Source organism: Gorilla gorilla, chromosome 11, assembly GCF_029281585.2.
Source record: "Gorilla gorilla gorilla isolate KB3781 chromosome 11, NHGRI_mGorGor1-v2.1_pri, whole genome shotgun sequence".
Classification (NCBI taxonomy): domain Eukaryota; kingdom Metazoa; phylum Chordata; class Mammalia; order Primates; family Hominidae; genus Gorilla; species Gorilla gorilla.
The window spans coordinates 64,598,529-64,620,934 of record NC_073235.2 but is presented as its reverse complement, the minus strand read 5'-3'; the positions used below and the strand labels follow the sequence as shown (position 1 = coordinate 64,620,934).

The window sequence follows — 22,406 nt, the reverse complement described above, 5'->3', positions numbered from 1 at the left end:
CCAGTGCTATGTTGAAGATTTTATATATATGATCTGCAGATCTTCCTTCTTAGGGCTGCTCCACAAACAAGTAGAGTCTGAAAAGGAAAGAGAGAGACAGAGACAGAGAGACAGAAAGAAACATCTGCTCAAATAGACAAATAGACAATGGGAAAAGTAGAACTGAATCTGCCAAAACAATTAAAAATATAGCGAATAGTTGTGTGAAGATTGTAGCCAGAGAGAAAGACAATGTAATCATACATTAAATCAATCCACTCTTTCAAGCTATTACCGTATTTGTAAGTATTACTCTCTAGATCGACCTAAGGCTTGACACCTTTCTCTGCTCTTTCACCCCCTCTGCTGGTAGAGTGCCAAGAAGCAGGTCTCAGATCAAGACACCAGCAGTACCAATGAGGAGATAAAGTGAGGCGGATATTTTATGCAGCTGTGCTTCTCAAATTTTAATATGAACAAAGATTTCCTTAGGATTTTGTTAAAATACAGATTCTGATAGGCATGAGATTCTGCATTCCTAGCAAGCTCCCAGATGATGCTGGTCCTTAGACCACACTTTGCAAAGCAAGGCTTTCTAGCACCAATAATTACCAGCACAAAAACCCCTCAATGATGTCTTCCAGTCTGACTTGAAACTGATCTCTATGGCCTTCAAGTAGCTCTACATTCAAACGTTGGTCTCATGCACAAATTGAACAGTTAAGTTCATTTGGAATATTTCTCCAGTTGCCTCAATGATTTACCTCCATACAAGTCATCAGTGACATCATGCGGTTGGTTATATTAGAATATTGGAATCTAGTTAGGAAATGTTGTGATGAGTTTGCAATATGGAATAAAATTTTTATTTTAGAAAAGACATTTACCAACCCCTCTCATTTTACAAATAAGGAGGCAGAGACACAAAGAGAATGTGTGACTTGACCAAGGTCACACAGCTGGTCAATAACAGCAAAACTAAAATCAAATTATGCCGACACTACTTCTTATGCTGTCTGTCCAGATTATTTACCATTTTTCTATTTCTCTACAGTGACCAGAATCATTTCTGCTAAATGTCACAGATCATTAAAGCCTGTGTGGCTGGTCACAAAACTCAGGAAACGTGAAAATACGCATCTCATCTCAACAGTTTTCCTCATATCTCATTTTTTTGTAACTTAGTACCCCACTCTCTTATCAGTAAAATTAGATTTTAAATATATATTAGAAGGAAAAAAATACCAGATAATTTCCTGTTAGCATCAGCTATCTTGAATGTTTAATCTTCATTTTGCTCCATCCTTTCTGCCTGAATTCCATTTATTAAAACAGGACACATAGGGGTTTAATCAATATCTTTAAATTTTCCACAAACATAACATAAATAAACTCCATGTTGTGAGGAAGAGAGGATTTTTAATACATATGTGTTGAATGAATGATCATTATTTAGATAAATGAATGACTGAAGTGACTGTTATATTCAGGTAAATTCATCATGGCTAGGTAGTAAACCAAAGACTTGTAAGAACCTCAAACGAGGCCATGCACAAAACAGGGCTGGCCATGGGCTACATAATTTCAAGGTCTTTTGTCTTCAACATCAAAATTCAATTTAAAGAACTTAAGTGATTTTCATGCGTGATTGAAAGTAGAAGGTGGATTTCCAAGCTGCTGTCTCCATTCCCAACCAAAAAAAAAAAAAAAAAGACACAAGAGTGCATAAAAAGTTTCCAGGTCTCTAAGATCTCTCACCCAATATAAGCATAGAATGCAGATGAGCAAAGTGAGTGGGAGAGGGAAGTCATTTGTAACAAAAACTCATTATTTACAGATGAGAAATTTATATTGTCAGCGTAATATCTGTGAGGCTAAACAGAGCTGGAGAGTATATAAAAGCAGTGCGCCTTGGTGCAGAAGTGCAGAGCTTAGGACACAGAGCACATCAAAAGTTCCCAAAGAGGGCTTGCTCTCTCTTCACCTGCTCTGTTCTACAGCACACTACCAGAAGGTAAGATGATTATAAAATTGTAAATCCTGTTTGGCGGACAGTGAAGTATTTTTAAGGGATCAAAATATTATAAATTAAAATGTTGTTCTTTCATCTTAGACTTTATTACTAATAGTACACAGAGAGGAGCTGAGATGGAAAAGGTTATATCAAATGCATTTACGTGTACTTTAATATAGCGAAGCCACAAAGCGAGTTGGAAAGATAATTACATGCAAAAATATAAAATAGAAAGAAAAACAAAGATTCAAATCAATGCACTTGTTATAATACTTAACTGTTATGAGAGTTGTATTTTAAAATAATTGGTAACATTTTGAAGAATAAATATTTTTCTTGGACTTGATAGATCTGTATACTACTTTGAACAGAAGGCGTCTTTTAAAGTAAGCAGAAATGTGTCCATTAGGGAGCCTATAACAGAAATTGCTTTTTACCAATTAAAATCTCTGGTTTTCCAAAAGAACAAATTAAATATCATCTTTCAAATATTCAAATTTCAGACATCTATCAAAAAATCAAAGTCCATTAAAGCAACTCTTTGTAAATAAAACATAGCGTACTTGGTGCAGAGAACAAGTGTCATCTATTTGGGGGGTTTTCTTTGGACGCATCTGAGTGAAGCCATACATTAATAACTATTTACTATGTATTGAGGACAAATAGTAATAAAATCTAAAATAGCTACCCTCTGCAATAAAATTTTAATTTGTCTTTTAGATTAGGCTCCTAGAGACAAAAAACAAATTTACAAAGATCTTTGATGGAGTAAATGATTAAGTGGTGTATTTTTCCATACGTACTGAAGACCTATTACATAAAATGAGCTAACCAGTTTAAAAAAGGATTTATATGGACTACAATGCCAACACATTTGGGGATAGAACATAATGTCTTCTTTTTTAGGTCTAAGATTAATCTTTCTGTAAGACTTCCTACTTATTATTGTTACCATACTTCCCTTTAAATTTTAGTGGAAATTTGTAGTTCTTACAAAACCGCAGCCTCCCTTTAGACTACCTAAAGAGGGGGGAAATTAATTGGAAATTATTTTCTTTTTGAATAAGATTTTGATACTAAAATAACATAAATCTCTACTTTCTCAGCAATTGTATTCAAACAATTAACTCTATTCTTTTTTTTTCACAATTCGATAGACTTTCACAAACAAATAAGTGAGATTTTTAAAGCCAGTTCTTTCTTCAGAAGAAGTCATTTATTGTTGGTAATATTATTAGATATGGAACGCTCACTTCTTTATGTGGTTTATGGTTGTTCTTTCTTCCATCAGCTCCTGAAGTGGCAGGATACCTCCTGCTCTAAATCTGCCTCAATGGAACATAATAGGAGATATTGCAAAACGCTTAGGACTTTGGGTGGAATGAATTTTTTTTTTCAGTCTTGTGAAAGACTAAAGCTTTTACAAGAAACTTTTCAACAGTGGTATAATTTTTAAAAGAAGTACTTACTTTAATATTTAAATATTCCTGCAAGCACAGATATAACAATTGAGAGTTATAATCAGTAGATACTACCTAAATATATGGCAAGGTTTCCAAAGTCTGCCAACCGGTTAAACTGAAGCATAGCAAAATGTCAAATTGGTAATTTGATGTTGATGAATGAAGAAAGGTGAATATATCATTCCTATTATGTTCCTTTGTCTAATCGTCCATTCAATGTACAAAAAACTTAATATTTCAAAGAAAAAAGTTACTGTTGCAGGTATTGCAGTGTCTATGTTTTAGTGCCAGAGATAGTAAATACAGCTAAGATATTAAGGAAAAGATTGATAGTTTAAAAATGATAATATTTGTGAAATCCTTATTCCAAACCAAATGTCATTTGCTAAAAATATTCATTCAAATTATTTGTGGATAAGCATAGTCAAACTTGGATTGAAATGCCCGCTTCTCAAAGGAAACACCATTGGGTTTCAAAGTAGCAGAGATCCATGACAAAGACTGGACTTGACGTTCCCATTCAGAAAATAGAAGCGCTTGCTCTGTGGGGACACTCTGTCCCACATTCATGTTGGTCCCAGTCCCCGTCGACACTGCATCATCACATCCTTAACATACTATGGCTTCGCAGGGCATCTGCTTGTGACACAGGGACAAGCAATCAGGTGTATCCTATAACCAAGTCTATGGTGTCACCAGCAGTGAATGACATGTCCTCATCTAAGTCCAATTAGAAAACAACCTGGGGACTTTTATGACTTTAGAAGCAAGCTCTAATTTTCTTTTACATAGTAATCTCTTAGTTTTTTAGTTGTGATTGTTCACGTTGCCAGAAGCATTAGTTCTTGTTGCAAATTGCTTGTCTTTAAAATGATTTTTTCCCTTTAATTTAGAACAGGTCAAAGCACCCTAAAATACCTCAAATCTGTTGGCCGCTTCATAATTACAAAGTCTAGACCAAGTTACACTATTTAAAATATAAATGAATAATACATCTGAACCGACAGCTGGTATGCCAAGTTGTAGCCTGAGGCTGCTTTAAGATGGTTGAAATGCAGTATAATGTAAATGCTTGGAAGTGAAGGACTATTAATTGAAAGCCAGACTGATAGTGAGGGGGGTGGCATGATGGATAAGGTGCCATTCAGGCTAACCATATGTAGCATATCATCTACAGTGGGTATTTTAAATGTTGATTGTGGACATTTTAATTTCCAGTCTGGAAATGAGCCTTCTAATTATTAAACAGAAGTGTCCCTACATTAATGAAAAAGCTTAATGGTGGAACACGTCTTTTGTATCCTTTTTTGCCTCCAAAAAATCTGGGGAAATAATATAACCCACTATTTAAAATTAAGCTGAAAATATAATCAGAATAAAAGTGATAACACTAGCTTTTTCTTTCTACTTATGATATTTATCTAGTCAAATCTAACTAATTTAGCCTGACATGTTTAAAAATGCTTGCCTGCCCCCCTCACCCTACCCCCATTCTGTGTTCTGACAGACAGCAGAAATGAAAAGCATTTACTTTGTGGCTGGATTGTTTGTAATGCTGGTACAAGGCAGCTGGCAACGTTCCCTTCAAGACACAGAGGAGAAATCCAGGTATTAAATCCGTAGTCTCGAACTAACATATCAATATGGTTGGAATAAAGCCTGTGAAAACTATGATTAGTGAGTAAGGTCTCAGTAATTTAGAACAAATATTCTGCACAATGATCAAACGTTTAAAGTATCCTTGTGATAAAAGCAGACTTTGTTGGAGTGTAGATCAGAGTTTGTGTTTTTTATAATAAAAGGGGAGAGAAATGTTGAAAAACATGTTACATGGGAAATTATAGCTCCTTGAAATCTACAGATGATCCTATCTATCAATTCATTACTCATACACTGCATAATAGATTACTTCAATTATTCACACCAACTCTTTTCTCTTTTTTCCTCCTTTAAAAAATAGCATTATTTCTTCCTAAATGTAAAAGCCATACATGTTCATGATGGAAAGTATGAAAAATATGCACAAAATATTAAGTACTCAAAATTCCTCTGTCCAAAGAAAGCTATTCAAAGTAAACAAATTTGGTGTATTACTTTCCTGTGTTTTATGTAAACCGTACATAAATATCTCTTGGCTCATTATATGGCTTTGTATCATGCTTAATATCTTAACATTGTATTATTATACACTTTTATTATATTATTAAAAATATTTGTTAAACATGATATTTAATGGCTGCATACTATTTCTTCTCATAAATGTACAATATTTGTTTAGCTACTTATTTGGGAAGCTTAAGAGGTCTTAAAATTTATTCCACAAAGAATGTTGCAAACAACATTTTATATACACACTTTCCTACATTTCTTACTATTTTTTGCACATAGGTTTCTAGTTGTAGAAATACTGTGTCAAAGGGTCTGAATGAGTTTAAACCCTTTTTAATATCTTGCCAACTTGCTTTCCAGAAAGTTCATACACATTCACACTCTCATCAGCAGTATAGAAATACTCCTCATAATATCCTCTTCAGCATTCAATCTTTGCTAATTTCATAGGTAAAAATAGTATCTCATTTCTGAGTATTAATTACATTGACTATTTTCCCATGTATTTACCATGCCAACCAACTGTTGATTAGTGGCATATGGATTATTCATGATACAGTTTCAAATTAGCAAGTGTCCTTTTTCTTGCCTTTCTTTGAACTTCTAGTTGTCTTCCTTCCACTATTAGCCACCATATAACTAGATAATTGTGCTGTTTTCATATGAATATATGCAAAACAAAATTGGGAGCTTAAATCTGCTGCCCAAAGAAATGATTTGGGATTCTTCACTCTTTTAAAATATTCAAGTCACTACTCTCTTCTGTCACTATTAGCATAATCATGAGTAGATTAATTAGTAGAAAAAGATTTGTTTAATCCTATTTCAGAAAAAAAGAAGTCAGTTGAGAAACATGTTCCTAGAATTCAGAATAATAGCGTATGCAACTATACTAAAACGAAGGGATTCTCATGACAAGCTAAGGAAGATCTTTCTAAACTACCTATTGAAATACTCTAGATGCCTGCCTTACTGTTTTATATGGTCTTGTATTTTGTAGTGAAGATGCTTCTCAAGTGAGTCTACTCTTGAGGAGAGATTTATGTTGTACCAATCACTGTTCTTCACAGATCATTCTCAGCTTCCCAGGCAGACCCACTCAGTGATCCTGATCAGATGAATGAGGACAAGCGCCATTCACAGGGCACATTCACCAGTGACTACAGCAAGTATCTGGACTCCAGGCGTGCCCAAGATTTTGTGCAGTGGTTGATGAATAACAAGAGGAACAGGTAAGAGTCTAAGCCTGGCTCAAAACTTGCTTATAAATGTATTAAATAGGTCTAAAATGTCTCTTGACATTATTAAGTTCTTATGCTCGTCAAATAGTGCCCATAAGCTCTGATCATTTTGAAGATATTTAGGGTTGGGGATGCTCTCCTTAGTATTATGCCCCTGAGTGTCTTAACCCGCACCCCTCTAAACCACTTACCCAACCTCCAGTGTGACATAGACTTTAAATTATTTTCCCAGTGGTAGTCCTAGCAATATTTACTTGCTTACTCATTTTCCCTTAAAGTGAAAGTTTACTTTTGCGGACCTACGAGGTTACCAATCTAATTTCTACCAAAAGATAGAGCAAATATAACATTCTTTCGTGGGGTTCAAACCCAACATTAAAATTATCCCCCAGCCAAGGGTAAGGAATGGAAACAGATGCATTCCTTTTCTTGTAGAATAAAATCCAAGACATGCATTTAAAATTACAGCCTAGCTGCACAGCATAGAGAGAAAAGACAGCAAATAGGAACACAAGCCTATCGTAAGGCATACATTTTAATGTTGGATTTTCTTTGACGAGTGTTGGGTTTTTTGCTGCATCTAGGCTACTGGAGGAAATTATCCGCAAGGGTTTCACAGAGATGGTGGAATTTCACAATTTTTTTGGAGGGTGGCCCACAAGGGGAAGGGAGTTATGCATAGAAAGTAGCTGAAGAAATCAAAAAATCAGGAAAAGGACATAGATTTGTCTGGATAGACTGGAGAAGAGAGAGAGTGAGAGTAAGAAAGGAGAGAGAGAGAGAGAGAACAAGCAAGCAGGAGGAATAGGAGAAACAGAGTTGCTAATCAAAGGTTCTTAAAGTAGAGGGTACAGCCACAGGAAGATGGCTATCATGGTCAGAGCAGACACAGGGAGAGGTCCCTGTTAAGGACTACAGTGAAAGGTGAGAAATCACAAATTTATAAAAATGCAAACAACTGTCCTCATTTTCTAGAATGGGAATGCCACAACTTGGTAAATTGTTGTAAAGCAATCCTCACACTCAAGCAGTGTTGCCTATGTGTTTAAGATGAGGTGATATGGGGTAATATGTGCCAGGGAGACTGACAGCAGCTGATGGCTCACCTCCACGGTGCTCTGCACACACTTGGTGTTGATATGGGGTCATCTTCTTTGCTTTCCTTGTTACTAGCAGATCACACATTTTCTTTAATCCATTATCAAGTGGTCCTTTTGGTAACAATTCAAGATGGTCCTTTGCTTTCCCTCAAATCAATTAACTAACTCTGACCCCATACTTACTAATAACAAACAGCTGACTTGCTTGCAAGTCACATAGCACAGTGGATAGCCTGTATCCATTGAGACTTAAGTCAAAGGTAAGGCAGCTTTAATAACCAATGACATACATAAGCAGGGGATTGCAGATGGGTATGCTGGGAAGGGAGGGGGAGCTTTAGCCCACCGATTGTTATTAGCTCTCTTCCACCAGTTTCAATCCAGAACATTAATGTAGCTTCACGACAAATCCCCTAGCAACCCTCATCTCCTAAACTCCCTAAGCCCCTTCTACATAGAATCCTGAACCCAAAGTTGCCACTGCTTATAGGTGAGAACCATATTGCCAAAGAGACAGATCTTCAATTTAACTTTCACATTTCTTTCAGGAATAACATTGCCAAACGTCACGATGAATTTGAGAGACATGCTGAAGGGACCTTTACCAGTGATGTAAGTTCTTATTTGGAAGGCCAAGCTGCCAAGGAATTCATTGCTTGGCTGGTGAAAGGCCGAGGAAGGCGAGAGTAAGTCTGTACATTCTTATTTGACATTTTTTGCCTTGATGCAGAAAATTTAAGACTACAGTTATCTATATATGGATCTGGATTACAGAAGCAATTAGCAGTCTTGCAAAGTAAGGAAATAATTCCTATTGATGAAAAACAGTATATAAAAGTTGAACCCATTTTGTTTTTGGTACTAAGTATTAATAATAGAGCCAAACAGGTTACATTTTTATCCCCTTATGGTTGCATTATAATTAGGTATTAAATCTTTGGCCAAACCAGGCCACCTCTGAGAGTAAATAGGATGTTTTTAATAACTACGCTGAGACAAATTTAAACTAGGACTGTTCTAGGGGAGCTAGAGGTAAGGAAAAAGAAGAAACAGTGCTGAAAACTTCAAATATGTAAAGAAAACGTATAATATTTAAAGCTTAACTTTAAACATTTACATATGTGATCAACATATATTTATATATTAATAAATATTCAGATAAAAATGTGATGAAGACTGAAAGTGACCAAACCTAAGATGTTGATAAAATGATATTCAAAGTACAAATAGGTAAAAACATCCATATATTTAACTACATATCCAATTTTGTATGGGGCTGTCATATAGATATCTACTAAATAATCTAAGTTGGAAAACAACCAAGACCATCAATTACTTGCTTAGATCTTAACACAGCCAAACAGACCCCTGAACCATCTCATTTTCTTCCGATTTTTTTTGGAGAGATGAAATATGAGAGACGGAGAATTTATGTTCAACTCTGATTTTTAAATTAGATTTAAAACAAGCTTACTGAAATTTAAAGAGATCTCAAGATGAAAGAGAACTAGCATAATGGTTGGTTTTTAAAACATTAATAATTAAACTTATAAAACCAATGGTAAAATAGTTTCTCACTCTTGACGATATTTTGCAGTGTTTTAAAGGGATACCAAAAATTCTGCAATGGTAAACCAGTGAAAGAGAAAAATCTAATATAGATGAAGCTTTAACCTCTTAATACTGCATTTTGCAAGGCTGTTCCTGCAAGCTCTGGTTTTATAGGATATGATATATTTAGTTGAATTACAGACAAATTAATAATCTCAACAATAGTTTCTGTATTGTCGATATACTAAAATCTTCAAAACAACCTAGAAGATTGAAAAGGGCATGAAATTATGCAGACTTGGTATTAGATCCCAGCTCTGCTACTTTCTTTTTCCAGTAGTCACTGGTCCACATGGGTTTTTATCAGGTGTTTCACAGTACACCCTTTAAAAACAGAATCCTTTACTGTTTCCTCAAGACACTTGTGCATGTTACCAGTGGTAGACAATCTATGATCATTTATTGAAAATATCTAATCAAACGCTAATTTTAACACTTATTTTCTTAGTTTCCCAGAAGAGGTCGCCATTGTTGAAGAACTTGGCCGCAGACATGCTGATGGTTCTTTCTCTGATGAGATGAACACCATTCTTGATAATCTTGCCGCCAGGGACTTTATAAACTGGTTGATTCAGACCAAAATCACTGACAGGTGACTGCTTTTTAGTTAATTCTGAAAACCATCAAATTCTCATTAGTACTGATTGTCATACTGCTGCAAGCTGTTCCCCATGTAGGGGGAAAGTCTATAATCTCTTATTATATAGGAAATAATTATGCATGTTTAAGTCATATAAGAGTACATCATTATGTTTGTTTTGTATCATTACAGTTTGTATCTATTTATTCATTTATTCCAGAAACATTTACTGAGTGTCTATTAGAGTCAAGAAGCTAGAAACACAGATAGAAATGAAACATGGGAAATGTTACATCATTCACATATTGTCACATTAAAAATTGCTATGTTGAAATTTCAGCACAAAGGTGAAATGCAGCATATACAATATTACATACTTAATTTAATAAGAAGAGTAGTGAGAACTGGACCCGAAAAATACTTATCTTGATGAATTTTGATTTTTTAATAATTATTCATAATTGTTTGATAGCATTGATGAGCAGACTTTAGGATAAATAATCTTTAAGTGAAAATATTTTAAAAGTCCAAAGGATGGAGGGATTTATGGGCAAAGGGATTAATAAACAACTTTTATCAAAATAAATCATTGAAATATTTTCTGGATAAGTTAATGGTATCATCTTATTATAATTATGTTAAATCATTTTCTTTTTTTAATCTCTAGGAAATAACTATATCACTATTCAAGATCATCTTCACAACATCACCTGCTAGCCACGTGGGATGTTTGAAATGTTAAGTCTTGTAAATTTAAGAGGTGTATTCCGAGGCCACATTGCTTTGCATGCCAATAAATAAATTTTCTTTTAGTGTTGTGTAGCCAAAAATTACAAATGGAATAAAGTTTTATCAAAATATTGCTAAAATATCAGCTTTAAAATATGAAAGTGCTAGATTCTGTTATTTTCTTCTTATTTTGGATGAAGTACCCCAACCTGTTTACATTTAGCGATAAAATTATTTTTCTATGATATAATTTGTAAATGTAAATTATTCCGATCTGACATATCTGCATTATAATAATAGGAGAATAGAAGAACTGGTAGCCACAGTGGTGAAACTGGAAAGAGAACTTTCTTCTTGAAACCTTTGTCTTAAAAATACTCAGCTTTCAATGTATCAAAGATACAATTAAATAAAATTTTCAAGCTTCTTTACCATTGTCTGTTTTCTCTTTATGCCCCCCTTTTTCATGCCCCACTCCTTCCAAGCACCCCTGTTTTCTAAGCTGCAGTCCACAAGTCAAATTTGGTGTATAGGCATGACTTCATGCTTCAGATGGCTGCACAGAACTTTTAACATTTTGAACCAACATTGAAAAATCAGGGTCTCTCATAAAAAACTATTGATTTGTAGTGTCTCCTGAAAAAGTAGGTCATGAGGCAATATTAGACCCAAAAGGCAAGTTTATTCGTAGCTAAGTAACAGCTGCCTCTTACCAAAGGATCAGGTGCTCCCCAGCTTGTGTAGGGCCCCAGCACATGCCCATGCGTGCTCACACGCCCCATCTACATAATGGGGACATCAAGGAACTTACTTCTGGCCCACTTTACTTGCATACTGCACCTGCAGGCATTTGAGTTTGCCCATCATGCCTTGTAGCCGTTCTCCTTGTCCTGCAATGGCCAATACCTTGGAACAGTCTGATAGTGATTGCCAAGCCTGAGACTTTTCTTTGCTGTATTTAGCATTGCCAACTCTCTTTCTCTATCTCTATAGTGCTCCCATAGGGTAGACTTACCCACCAATAAGATTCTAACGTTTACAGATTACTTATATACTTTGATCAGCGGTAGTGAATTTGAACTAATACCTGTAATGATCACTCTTACTCGTTTACATACTGATAAGCATTTCCTGAAATGGATAGAAATCTTAAGACCAGAATTGTCTAAGGTTACTGCTAGCTGTAGGATCCTGAGCAGGTAATATAAGCTCTCTGTAACTAAGTTCGTCATGTGAAAATATAAAGTTAAAATTGTCCAGTCACCATCATTTCTTAAAGAAGTCTTTGATTATAACTGTTTTTTTGCCTTACAACGAGGTTTCAGTAAAAATAGCGTCCTGAAGTATTCATCCTAAAATGATTGTCACGGAGCAGCTCGGGGCAGAAGGTACCGCTGTATGTGTCAAAATTATGTCTGTCAGCTTCTCCAGAACCAAAACCATCATATCTTCCTCCAAAACGTCTCAGTGAGGGCGGCTCACAGGCCACAAAAGCATATTCACACATAGGGTTTTTGTTTGTTTATTTTCTTATTTTTTAGGTAGAAGATGGCTATGTTGATTGTTAAAGTATTCAATTGGTAAGATCAAAGTATAGTATTTTTCATAGTTTTCACTGAAGGAGCTCAAGGCAACTTTCAGATGTTCACTATGTTTTCTTTTATGCAAAGTGTTGTCTTTACCACTCCTACACCAATTATCCACAGGTGACCTAAAATGTCCCATTTATAACTAAAATTTGATTTGGAAACTGAATATATACCTCTGTGTGCATGTATGCGTACATGCGTGTGGTTGTATGTGTGCGTGTGTGTGTGTGTTTTCATGAAACCAAAGTCAAAACCTTGAGAACATCTCAGGACACACACAGTGAGGCATCAGCCTTCAGAAAAGGGTGCGCTCATACAAAGGAAAGGAGGTGGTGCACTAAGAAAACTGGTACACAGCGGAGGTAAATGGAAGGGAAAGCATAAGACACTGAACGTGAGTCAAGCCCAAAAGAGCGCCAAGGGTCAAAAACAGAAAAGATAAGTCCTTCCGGAAGTTCAAGAGGAAAACGAAGGGATGTCATGGAAAAAGGAAGCTAAGGAAGTGAGTGAGGAGTCATTCAAGTGTAGAAATTAAGTTAAATATATCAGTTACGTGTTATGTTTGACTGCGTGTAATATAAACCCAACCACAGAGACTAAACTAATAAAAGGGTTATATGTTTCACAAAATCGGAAGTCCAGAGGAAAGAATATCAAAGGTAAACATGTCAGGGATAGCTCGTGGTCTTTTTCTTTCTGCTCTGCCATCACTAACAAATGGCTTTCCTCCCATGGTAACTCCAGATTGAAGTGTGGCTGCTCCATCTTCACCTCTTACCTACTTTCCAGGTAAGACACAAAAGGAAAAGGAGAAGGAGAAGAAAGAGAAACAGGAAAAGAAGCTAAAGACAAAAACAAGAAGAAGAAATGTAGGCAAGGAGAATTGACAATCAGGAAGGCGATGTACCAATTTAGAGAAAGCAAAACATTCCCAAAAAATACCCAGCAGATTTTCAATTATATCTTGTTGGCCAAAAATGTGTCCCATGACCCATCCTGGCTACAAGGGAGACTGGGAAATGTCTCTCAGCTGGATATATTGGGTCCCATAGAAAATTCAGGATTCTATTGTAAGAATAAGGGAAAGAATAAATATTATACAGACAATTAAAATTAAAGGGCATATTTCCACAGTCAGAGTTGAAATACCCAGGGCTCACTTTTCTGTTATGTTTGTAGTATGGGGATGTGTTGGCCTGATTTAAGTTCAAGCAGGTTTCCGGAACCTTGGACTCCCTAAGAATGGAATAAAAGTAAATTATCCAACAAAGAATTATTGAAGAGGCCAGGCGCAGTAGCTCACGCCTGTAATCCCAACACTTTAGGAGGTTGAGGTGGGTGGATAATTTGAGGTCAGGAGTTCAAGAACAGCCTGGCCAACATGGTGAAACCCTGTCTCCACTGAAAATACAAAAATTAGTTGGGCGTGGTAGTGGGCACCTGTAATCCCAGCTACTCAGGAGGCTGAGGCAGGAGAATCGCTTGAACCTGGGAGGCAGATGTTGCAGTGAGCTGAGATCACCCCATTGCACTCCAGCCTGGGCGACAAGAGAGAAACTCTGTCTCAAAAAAAAAAATAGAATTATTGAAGAATATTCAGCATAAAACTTTTATAGCATTTTATATCCTTAATTATAGACAACGATTAAATAATGAGCATGAAGGAGTAAAGGAATCAAGTTGAATGAACATATAATATTTTGTTAATAGAAAATGAGGAGGTAGATATATTCAAAAATATTCAAAATATATTTTTGAATATAAAACATTATAGGATTCTTGCTGGAGATGTCCTCAAAGTATATCCATGTGAGTCTAATATGGGACCACAGCCTTGATCCTCAAAGAGTGGACCACACAGCAGGTCAGATAGCATCAATATCCACAGGGAAACAGTTACAAAATGCAGAATGTGTGGACCCATCCTAGAGGCCCCATATCAGAATCTACATTTGAACAAGATCCCCAATTGAATCATATATGCGTTGAGGTTGGACATATTCTGGACAGAATAGCCCCTCAACCTTTCCAGTGTTAACATTTTTGCTACATAGTTTTTGTGCTGTGGGGTGACCTGCTCATTGCAGGCTGTTGGTCAGCATGCTTGGATTATTTGTCATAATCACATGAAAAAAATATTATTTGATAGGTCAAATTAGGAATACTCAAGAGTTTTAAATTGCAATTATTCCCTTTCTGCTGAGACTGAGTATACACTATTTGCTGGTCTGTTACCCTTTTACTTTCTCTATTGCAAATTTTGCAGGTTTTTTACTTTTATGTTCTAGAGTCTGAGTGTTTTTATTCTTTTGATTGCATTGTTTCAAATAAAGAATTAGAGATTTTTCACTAAAAAAAAAAAAAGAAAAGAAAACCTGCTCTTCCACATAACCTTTCCCCACGTAGCACTTAACAGGTATTTTAAAAATTCTTCTGCAGCCTCCTGATCTGCAGAAGCTCCCTCATTTACCTGCAAGTTTAACACTTTTCATGCTGTATCACCTTTTGAAATGTACAAGCCAGCACTACCTACAAAGGGTTTAACATTTTCTTGACCTTGGGTAATGTGACTATGCAGTTATTTAGCTTTCAACCTTACAGCAGTGCTGTCCATTATGCTTTTATAAATTAGTAGTCATCTCATGAATCCACAAATTCAGCTGCTTCTTGAACTTACAGACACTGGACAGCACTTCAGCACTACATTTGGGAGCCTCTTTATTTTTTTTCTTGAGACAGGGTCTTGCTCTGTTACCCAGGCTGGAGTACAGTGGTGTAATCATGGCTCACTGCAGCCTTAACTTTCTGTGCCCGAGCGTTCCTCCCACCTCAGCCTCTCAAGTAGCTGGGACTACAGGCGTGCACCACCATGCCCGGCTAACTTTTGTATTTTTTGTATTTCCCCATGTTGCCCTGGCTGGTCTCAAACTCCTGGGTTCAAGTGATCTGCCTGCCTCAACCTTCCAAAGTGCTGGGATTACAGGCAAAAGTCACAGCAACCAGCCAGGAGCCATTTTTAAAGACAGAAATCACCAAAGAAAGTACAAAAATGTGAAAAAGTGGTACTGAACTGACTGCTCAAAGGACACTTGTTTATTGTCTGAGAGCTGAAACAATAAGGCAGAGTGTCACCTTTTTTCTAACTCAGCTGGGATTGTGTGCATTGGGGGACTTAAGTTTTTCACCACTCTGTACCTGCCTGTGAATAAACATGAAAGTGCTCTGAGTATTGATTTGGGGTTAAAAATAAATTTTAGTGAGTAGGTGAGTTTGCAAATATGATATCTGTAAATAATGAGGATCAACTGCAGTTCAAACAGAAACCAGAGCAAGGTGGCAGACATAATGCAAAATATAATAAAACTCAACATATTTTGTTGTAAACTAAACATAAGTGGATTAAATATTCAAATTGAAGACAAAGGTCATCACCTGAGTACAAACATTCAACCAACAATTACAAGAAATATATTATATATATAAAGACATAAAAATCCTTTTGTGTCTTTATTAAAATTAAGATTAATTAAAATAAAAAGATTCTAAAATTTATGACATGCAAATACTAACACAAGAAAGCTTATGTGGATGTATTAATATCAGAAAGTAGACTTTTTAAAAACTAGCATTCTACAGATGAAGAGGAGCATTTAAAAATGATAGAAGAATCAATTCACCAGTAATATATAATCATTCTAAATATTTATGTAACAAATAACATAGTTTTAAAAATAGACGAGGTTTAAAATGGCTGAATTTTTTAAAGCTGACAAATCTGTAATTATAGTGGAACACTTAAACAACTTGTTTAATAGCTGACAGAGAAAACGGAAAAGTCTGTAAGATTCAATAAACACTATCAACAAGATAAACAATATTTATAAATATCATACCCAATAACAACAAAATGAATATTTTTTCAATGTGCACAAATAATATTTACCAAGATTGACTTTATGCTGGATTTAAAAATTTCAACAAATTTCAAAGACTGAAATCATTCAGACTATGCTCTCTAACCACCATGGGATTAAGCTAGAACTCAATGACAGAAGATATCTTAAAATTCACAACTGCTTAAAATTAGACAATTACCTAATGCTAGATGACGAGTTAGTGGGTGCAGTGCACCAGAATGGCACATGTATACATATGTAACTAACCTGCACAATTTGCACATGTACCCTAAAACTTAAAGTATAATAAAAAAAAATGTAAAAAAATAAAAAAAGATATAAAAAAATAAATAAAAAAAATAAAAAAAATTAGACAATCACTTCTAAATAACCCATGAGTCAAAGAATAAATCATAAAGAAAATGTAAAAAAATACTTTTGTACTCTATGCTAATGAAGATGCAATAAAATTCAAACTTATGCAGTTTTTAAAGGAAAAGTATTGCTTTACATGCAATGGTAAGAAAGAAAGAACTTTGAAAATCAATAGCAAAACTTCTACCTCAAAAGGCTGGAGAAAAGGGACAGCAAATCTCAGAAAGTAAAAGAAAGAAAATAAAAAAGAGGAGAAAATAATAAAGTAGGGAAAATCTATCATAAAAATAAAAACTATAAGTTAGTTATTTGAATAGATTAACAAAATTAATAAATTATTAGCAAGACTAGTCAAGAAAAAAAGAAGAAAAATATCACTACATAACAAAGGTGGCTTCTCTAAAAATTTTATAGACAATAAAAGGGTAATAAAAATATATTACATACCAATTATATGCCTGATAAATTTGACAGTTAGATGAAATAAAAAAATTATTTTAAAAATGTTACTGAAATCAGATTAAAAAATAGAAAAATTTTAATAGTCCTCTATCTATTATGGAAATTTTATCTGTTATTTTAAAAATCTCTCTGCAAAAAGAGCTCCAGGACCAGATGGCTTTCCAGGTGAATTCTTTTAAACATTTTAGGAAGAAAATATACCAATATTACATAAACTCTTCAAGACATGGGAGGAAGAAAGGGAATACTTCTCAATTTATAAAACCAGGATAACCTTAATACAAAAATCTGACAGATTTTACAAGAAAGAAAAACAACAGACCAATCTAACTCATGAGGATAGATGAAAAATCCTATATAAACATCAAAGAATCAAATCCAGCAATATATAAAAGAAATAATACAGTAAGGACAAACAAGGTGTATTCTAGAAATTCTGGGCTAATTTGTAATTTGCAAAACAAGTGATGTAATTAACAGAAATAAAAAGGATAAAATTATATGATTGTCTTAATCAATGAAGCAAACACATTTGTGGAAATTAAAAACCTATTTATGATTTTTAAAACTCTCAGAAGGAAATAATAAAAGTAAAAAAAACAGGTAGAAAACAAAACAAAAACAATAGCACTAATAAATCAAAATAATTCTCTGAAGAGAAACAATAAAAGAGAAAATTACTAGTCAACCTAAGCAAGAAAAAAAGACACCAACAATACTTAAAATAAAATGAATTGGGAAACAACCACTGAAACAGAAAAAATAAAAAAAAATTGACTATTGAAAATGCTGAACAAATGTATTTGAAAACCTAGAAGAAATGGGTAAAATTTTTTACAAAATGTAATTTTTAAAAATTGATACCAGTGGAAAGTAAAAAATAAACCAATTTACATAGAAGAAATGGAGAAAAGTACCAAAGAGCTACCTCATAAATAGGGACCAGGTCCAGATGGCTTCCCATGTAACCTCTACCAAACTCTTAAAGAATGGATAATTATGCTATATAAATTGTTCCAGAGGCCAGAACAAAAAAAAGTTCTAACTCTTTTTATGAACTGAGTATAACGTTGATGCCTAAACTTGATAAAGATAAATGGATTAATTTCACTTATGAATATTGATTTTAAAATCTTTTAAAATTCAGAAAAAAGAATTTAATAACATATTAAAATTTTTAATAATCCACTATGACCAAATGTAATGTATTCTAAAATTGTCAAGGGTGTTTCAATATTAGAAAATCTATTAATGTAATCTATCATATTAAGAGATCTAAACAGAAACTTTTTATCATTAACTTCACACATACTGCATAGACCTCTGACAAAAATCAACACCTATTCCTCATTAAAAAGCGTCAGTAAATGGAATTAATGCATTATATACTTATATCAAATCAGCATAAGGCAGCAGACTAAATGATGTCAAGAATGTAGAATAACTGGAAGTCTTATATACTTCTGGTAATGGTATAAAATTGGACCACTGCTTAAGAAAATTGGCAATTTCTTATACAGTTAAACATACACCTATCCTGTATATATAAACCAATAGAATTATATAAACATCCTAAATTGCCATCTATAAGATACCGGTTGAATAAATCAAGTTACATCAACAAAACTGAAGAATACATAGTCATTAAATGATTTGAATAAGAATGTTCTCAGTGGCCTTCATAACAGCCAAAAAAATAGAAACAACCCAAATGTCCATCAATAGAAGACTGGGTAGAAAAGATTGTATATATAAAGTTTAAGAACAGGACAGACTAAGCAATGGTGGTAGAATAGTTTAATGGTTGCCTCTGGGAGAAGGAAGTGTGAAACTGAGTAGAAATGAGAATAAAAGAATTTTCTGGAGTGATGGAAATGTTCTATTTCTTGATTGGGGTGTGGATAACCTAGGCAACCCCACATATTTATCAAAAGGCAACAAAATTAACACTTAAGACCTGTGCACTTCACGATAGATAACTAAACTATGCCTTAATAAATAAATTTAAATATGTAAACCCTATATAAATAAAACGAAATAAAACTACAATGAGATAGTAGTTCTAACTCGAAAACCTAACAATACTTTCTGTTGACTAGCCTGTGAGTACCTAGAGCCTTCCAAACAGTGAAGACGACCATGCAAAATGTAATAACTGCTCAGGGAGGGGAATTTGACAGTGTCTGCCAAAACTACTCAGCAGCCTCAGTTCTAGAAATTCACCCTAAAAATGCACATCCAAACATTCAAAACTACATATGCACAAGGTTATTCTTTGCAGGTATTGATCATCCATTGTGAAAACTGAGAAGCAATCAAAATCGCCATCCATAGGATACTGATTGAATGAATCGAGATGCGTTCACAAAATGGGGAACTATGTAGCAATGAAAAAAAAATGTCAGTTCATAAAGATAGGTTTGGTTTTTACTAGTATTATTTGTATACTAATTCTGAAATTCCTCCTTCATGTGTGGTGAAGGAGAGAACAAATAAGTAAATATATTGAGTTTGTTAGGAAGGGAGAAGGGAGAAACATACATGAATAAAAAAGGTGAGAGTAAGTGCTACGCAGATTTGAATAGGTGATATTAATATAAATGCATATTCATGAATATATGTATTTGTGTACATACATATACATGAATATATGTCTGTAGTTGTGTGTGTATAAATATGTAAGTGTGTATGTACATATATATATACACACACACATACACACAAATATGCACACACTAATTCTGGTTTTAAAATCCCTCTTAAAAAATCGAAGGCTCCTTAAAGAAATGCTTGAATCCTCCAAGATATGTAAAGTACAAGGTGAGTTTGGAATATCTTGTGGTGCCAGAAAACATGGAAGTGCTCAAAGGCCAATGGAGGAGGAGGTACAAATGTGACAGTGCTACCAATTGGTGTACCTAGAATGTGAATAGCATGTAAGTGTTCATTATACCATTCTTTCAACTTTTATTCAGGTTTAATTTTTTTCTATAGAAGCTTTTTTATATTTATTTATTTATTTATTGAGACGAAGTTTCACTCTTGTCGCCCAGGCTGGAGTGCAATGGTGCGATCTTGGCTCACTGCAACCATCGCCTCCCGAGTTCAAGTGATTCTCCTGCCTCAGCCTCCTGAGTAGCTGGGATTACAGGCATCCACCACCATCCCTGGCTAATTTTTGTATTTTTAGTGGAGACGGGGTTTTGCCATGTTGGCCAGGCTGGTCTCGAACTCCTGAGCTCAGGTGACCCACCCGCCTGGGCCTCCCAACATGCTGGGATTACAGGTGTGAGCCACAGTGACCGGAGTATAAAAGCTCTTTTAAAAACTATTTATTACCATTGATGATTGCTGAGATACCAACTTACTACTCTAAAAAATGATAGATATAGGAAAAGAAAGAGAAATTTGTTATACTTTTTCTGCACCAATTATTATTCAGAGTAACTAAAAAGTTGGTGAAAGATTTTTCTATCGAAATCCAGCTAAAAAATAGAAAATAAAACTATAGAATTAGAAAAATCACCATTTTTCAATCTCAAAAAAAAAAAAAAACTGAATCCAGACAATTACCATGAGAAGATTCTAAAACTATTAGGTGAAAAACTGATGTGGAACTGGGTAGTGCATGGATCAAGCTAGCAATATGTGAGCTTACTAATTATAATGTGATGTGATAGAACGCACCACCCTGAGCTAGGGCTGCCTAAAAACTTGAACTTGAATCTAATGGAAACTCTTAATCTAAATATCGGTTAATAAAGAATATTGAGGAAGCTGTGAACTGAATTCAAAATGTGTAATACTCTCTAGGACAAATTATCGAGTTTATCAAATAATTGTAAAAAAGAAAAAAGGAAAGAATCTGTTACAGAATACAAGAGACAGTAAAAATATAGCAATCAAAGGCTGTAGAAAGGCATTGTGTTAAAATTTGGGAAATTTGAAAATAATTTGGGTGTTAAATAATATTATGGAGTAATCATTAATTTCATAGTGAGTAATAATGTCCTGATATAGACTTATTTCAGAGATGAATATTAAGAATTTGAGTGAAATAATATAGAAATTCTTTTCAATTACTCCAGCTCCTTTCCCTCTAATAACAAAAAAAAAAAAAAGAAAAAGCAGGGAGGGGGGAATAAATAAAACAATACTGGCAAAATGTTGATAATTATTGAAGTTGGGTGATGGATGTACAGGAGTTTATTATGCTATCCTTTCTATTTTTGTCTGTGTTTGAAACTTCTTAATTTAAGAAAAACGAAAAAGAAAAAGCTAATAATGGTTTGGCCAAGGATGTAGCAATAGATCTGAGATCAATGGGCAGAACTGAAATACAGCCTGGGGGATAACTAACAGAATAAATTGGATGTGGAAGATGAGCAGTGGGCAGTATTGTGCAGGTAAGACCATTCTCCTGGGAGGGTCAGGGAAGATCCCTGATTTGTAGTATTTGCCAATTTCCATGATGTAACTACTCCCACCATGGTGATCTCAAACTGAGCGTGGATTTGGGAAGAGGTGTGCACAACTGCCTCTCCTCAGTAGGTAAGCCCAGTGCCAACACACTCCAGGATTTAAAAAAAAAAATGATTAAACAAGGATTAGGCCTAAATTTTTTGTTTCAACAGTTGGGTAGAGTAGCTGAGATCCTACATTAGGCAAGTGAGAGCCCTTGTAAATTGGGGCATTAAAAGTAAATATACACGGGAAGGAGAAAGAAGTCAAATTTCAGGATAGTGGGAGTGCAGGGGAGAAGGGGGCACTGGGCACAGGTGCTCCAATCATTACTGTATTTGGAATTTTATATTTTAAGGTTGGTGGTGAGTATATGGGTGTTCATTTAATCATTCTTTTATCTTTATTGATTGATTTATTTGAGACAGGGTCTCACTCTGTCACTCTGATGCCCAGGCTGGAGTGCAGTGGCATGATCTCAGCTCAATGAAACCTCCACCTCCCAGGTTCAAGTGATTCTCCTACCTCAGCCTCCCAAGTAGCTGGGACTACAGGCATGCGCCACCATGCCCAGCTAATTTTTCTATTTTGTGGCAGAGATGAGATTTCACCATGTTGTCCAGGCTGGTCTTGAACTCCTGACCTCAAGTGACCTGCCTGCTTTGGCCTCCCAAAGTGCTGGGATTACATGCATGAGCCACCGTGCCTGGCTTAATCGTTCTTTATATATTTTTGAATGTCATAAGTCTATCATAATAAATTACAAATGAAATAAAAATAAAGAGAAAAAGTAAAAA

General features: G+C 34.8%; 1 protein-coding gene and 1 long non-coding RNA gene across 2 annotated transcripts in view; one reads left to right on the top strand and one right to left on the bottom strand.

Annotated features, from left to right (window-relative positions):
• LOC109025945 (uncharacterized) overlaps nt 1-22,406 on the bottom strand; it is a 58,412-nt gene that overhangs the window by 18,580 nt on the left and 17,426 nt on the right. The window lies entirely within an intron of this gene.
• GCG (glucagon) lies at nt 1,905-11,253 on the top strand. Its single transcript, XM_004032709.5, has 6 exons — nt 1,905-1,993; nt 4,964-5,064; nt 6,636-6,797; nt 8,455-8,592; nt 9,966-10,109; nt 10,765-11,253. The coding sequence occupies exons 2-6, from the start codon at nt 4,973-4,975 to the stop codon at nt 10,769-10,771; spliced, it is 543 nt and encodes a 180-aa protein (XP_004032757.4). The 5' UTR covers nt 1,905-1,993; nt 4,964-4,972; the 3' UTR covers nt 10,772-11,253.

Excerpts from the sequence above, each read along its gene's own strand:
- GCG (XM_004032709.5), top strand. The coding sequence starts at position 4,973 with ATGAAAAGCATTTACTTTGTGGCTGGATTGTTTGTAATGCTGGTACAA. Across the intron at positions 5,065-6,635 it reads GACACAGAGGAGAAATCCAG|ATCATTCTCAGCTTCCCAGG; the intron begins GTATTAAATCCG and ends TGTTCTTCACAG. Across the intron at positions 8,593-9,965 it reads AAAGGCCGAGGAAGGCGAGA|TTTCCCAGAAGAGGTCGCCA; the intron begins GTAAGTCTGTAC and ends TTATTTTCTTAG.